This window comes from Ceratina calcarata, unplaced genomic scaffold, assembly GCF_001652005.2.
Source record: "Ceratina calcarata isolate Rehan_Ccalc_2016 unplaced genomic scaffold, ASM165200v1 scaffold43, whole genome shotgun sequence".
Classification (NCBI taxonomy): domain Eukaryota; kingdom Metazoa; phylum Arthropoda; class Insecta; order Hymenoptera; family Apidae; genus Ceratina; species Ceratina calcarata.
In genome coordinates, this window is record NW_017166721.1 from 500,878 (window position 1) to 504,623 (window position 3,746).

At 38.3% G+C, this 3,746-nt stretch overlaps 1 protein-coding gene across 1 annotated transcript in view; it reads left to right on the forward strand.

Moving 5' to 3' along the window:
- Positions 1–1,026: 1,026 nt before the first annotated feature.
- Positions 1,027–3,746, forward strand: part of LOC108626807 (peroxidase) — an 11,877-nt gene continuing 9,157 nt past the window's right edge. Inside the window, exon 1 of the mRNA XM_026815137.1 lies at positions 1,027–1,114. Within this exon, the coding sequence (XP_026670938.1) occupies positions 1,045–1,114 (70 nt within the window). The 5' untranslated portion in view covers positions 1,027–1,044. The remainder of the gene's footprint in view (positions 1,115–3,746) is intronic.

The window sequence follows — 3,746 nt, forward strand, 5'->3', positions numbered from 1 at the left end:
GCGACTATTTCCTGGTACTAGAATGTAAACGAAGATGATTTTATCAATGAAGAACGCTGGTAATAGAATCATTAGCGATTAAAAAAAATTTCATTAATGAAGCATTACATTATGCATCAACATGCGTGCAATAAAAACAATTTCATAAAGGCTAATTAAATGATTTCTACCTTTTTTCACTTTGGAAAGCATGTCCCAATATTTGGTTCGTTAGATACACAGCTTTTTTATTCGGCTTTGTGCGGACGGGCGGAGGTTTCATCAAAAGACATGCAACCGGAAGGCGCTCACGCGCCAATGCATTGCATGTTATACATGAATTACGATTTACCGAGTTTCTCGAATGCGATTAATGCAAAGCTCCCGAGCTGCGTAATCTTACATTTCGACAGATAGACCGATATCCAATGTGAAATGCAAATAAATACTATGCAATTTAACATCCTGTTTGTTTTCAATATATTTGCGATAATTAATGACCGTCGTTCATTCAGTTTTGACGAGTCGGATATTTCACACGTGAAACTTAATTGCCAGAATATCAGAAAATTCATGAGATACACTTTTTTAATTTTTATATATTATTTTTTGCAAAAGTTTAAATATTTACAAATATGTAATAACTTATAAAATAATTAAACGTAAGGAAAATATTCACGTCTGCACGTAGCATAAGCACATTGTTAGATTAAGTGGTGCGGCGCGCGATGACGGCAGACGCGCGCAGTGGAATAGCCCGTTCATGGCCAGACAAAGCTCATCACTCTCTGTCAGTGAATATTGAAGAGAAATTATCTAAGTAACGAATGGTTAATATTCAATCGTGCTTCTCGGTAGTTAATATACTCGAAAAATGACTTGAAAATATCTAAGTTCATTTCTTACATGAAAATACAATATTGACTTTATTAAATCTCTCAGTCTCATGAGATGTTGAAAATTTGATATCACAGGATTATGCAAACTAAGGTTTCAATTGATTTCAGAGAAATGAAGGACCGAATAGAATGGAAGATCGCCACTATGCTCCTTCTTGTTTTAATAATGCAAGAAGCGAGCATAGCGAACGGAAAGAATATTACATCTGCCGATGAGAAATCTACGAAAAGTGCAGGTAAAGATGAAATTGACCTACAAATATTTTTCTTAATAATAGGACTTTTTTTTCTTGGTCTTACATTCTCTGCTGAAAAATGAGAACGAAGTAGAAGGGAGAAACCTTTCTTGTGCAACTGCAACTAACAATAAGTCACAACAAATTCCACGATATTTTACCACAATTTTCCACGGCTTTTTTAACCATTTATTCATAGCACGTTAAATGACCGGAATTTCCATAATTACCACAGCGTTGAAAGAAATTGGACACGAATACCAGGTGTATCTAATCACCTATAGTGTTTATACTCTCAAATATAAAAACGACAAGAACTGTTACTCGTTATACGGGAATTAAGTACCCATGAATTTCATGTTTTGGAGATTACAGTGTCTCTTATAATGTCAGATCGTGGTTTCACATATACGTATTATCCAGAAGAACTCCTCGTTTCTCATTTCTTCAGCAGTGCTTTAATCACGGACAATTTCACTGTTAAGAGTCTATTAAATACGAGAACTAATCATCCGCGAATTTTTCAAATTCCCGATCGCGTTTCTCTCCTGGGGCACTTCTTTTCTCCCAGCCCATTCTCTTATTAAAAAGACAGGTGACCTATCCGCGAAAAATCGAGCTAAAAAACGAAATAGTTGCACGTGTTTCTTCGAGGTGTCGAACGTTTTGCTGTGCATCGTTTCCGCTTTCGCGAACAGCAATTAAAGCGTTAACAATCAAGGCGAGGGGCAGAAACGCTGCGTGAAAGAAACTGGAGCGACGGGCACCTTGTGCAACGAACAAGCAGCAGTTAATGGCGAGGCAAGAAAACGTTCGGTTCGCGAGATAGAAAACGTTTGCATGTTGCATAGCGCACCGGAATTTTAGTTGCGCTTGTCGAGGACGTTCCGCGTTCGGGTATAGGTAATACGTTTCAATTCGAGATCGTTAACGCTGTTAGGTTCAATATCACGTGCACTGTTGGCTCACTATTAGAACTTCTGATGCAACGATATAATTTTACATGGAATCATCAAATACGAGAATACAATATCGATCCATTATTTGTTTAATTAAAATGCGTTAACAAGCGCACGAAATCGCGGGTCACAAATCAAATTTGTACCCGGGGACACGCGCTGGTGTCGTGTAGCTTCCACGGGAACGAGCACATTAAATAGCGGCGCGCGTAAGCAATTTGGCTGGCCTCCAGACTCGATAGCACCCCGACAGCGTTGATTGAAATTCAAATTCGGCCAAGAGTTTACCACCGCCCCCGTGGTAGCTACGGTGAAGGCAGTCAGAGGCATGTATAAGTACCGTTCGTTTTACCCAGTTGGCCGCGGTCGCATCGATAAGATCTGTCTCTCTATGTCTCGTACAGCATTTATCGTTCTGGTTGAAAGCAGTGAAAGGCATCGGCTCGAACGAGCATGTTTCACGATCTATTACGTCGACATTGGATCCCTACGATTATCCAGTGCTTGGCAACTCTCATGGAGTTATACGGGGTGTATATTATATTATAGAGATACACGCCTTCATGAGAGTAACGAGTAACTCACTAACGCCTCTCATTTCTGCCTGTCATTCTCTTTGTATTGAATTTTTCTATTCTAATTCCTATCGATCACAACGAATATTCAATCAGCTGCTTTCTTGCAATAATCGGAGGACTTTAAAAATGTGTACCCCACGATAGATTAACATTCTCGCTCCTACTAATGAACTATTCGCTCACAAGTGGTACGGAACGAAACCCAAGCCAATCGAAGTATCACCATGGTAGATCTGATCTTTAAAATATCTAAGCAATAAACTTGATGTAGAAAAAAAAAAGAATACACATAGATACCTATCTTTGAAAAGCTTGTCAGGTATCTCTCGTGGGAAACCCGTAACGTCCTTCTGCCAACATGCAAGAACTACAATAGCACGGAACGGTATAGGTTTCCCTTTCGTCCTGATTAGTACAGTCGTGCATTTACGCACCAGCTACCGCAGTTCCGGGTAAACCAGCTGAGAAACGAGTAACCGGGATGAAACGCATGATTGAATTTCAGCACGTGGTCTTAAATCCACATACGTAAATGTAGCAATTGTAGAATTAATTTACAGTGTTATTCTCGGACCCAGTTTGAATTTGGCACACCTTCCGTTTATAGATTTACTTTAACAATTCATGAGTTGACCGTGGATTTTATGCATTTATGAAAAAGATTGAACGTGCAGCAACTAAATAATTAATATNCTACACCGTTTTCTATAAATTAAATAAAATAGAGTTGAAGGTCGAATCAATTTGATTCCTGGATTGCTTAAGCACGCAAGATTAGCAATCGCACTGATTTGACATTTCGATCTTTTACATCCTCTTGCTTAAGTAGTGAGTCAGAGAATATCGTTTTCCTTAACAGTAGTTTTCCTTCCGGTAATGTAATAAACCACCGATTACTCATCAAAACTGGAATATATTAAGATTACTATTTCGTACACAAATAATAATCGACCAAATCTACTAAAGTTAGACGTTACGCGATAATTAAGGATGTATTGGCTATACAGTCAATCCCAAAAGTTTATGCACTTTAGAAACGCATTTTTTAAAAAGAAATCAGACGTCGGAAGAACATTGCTAAAAATAAACAACAAA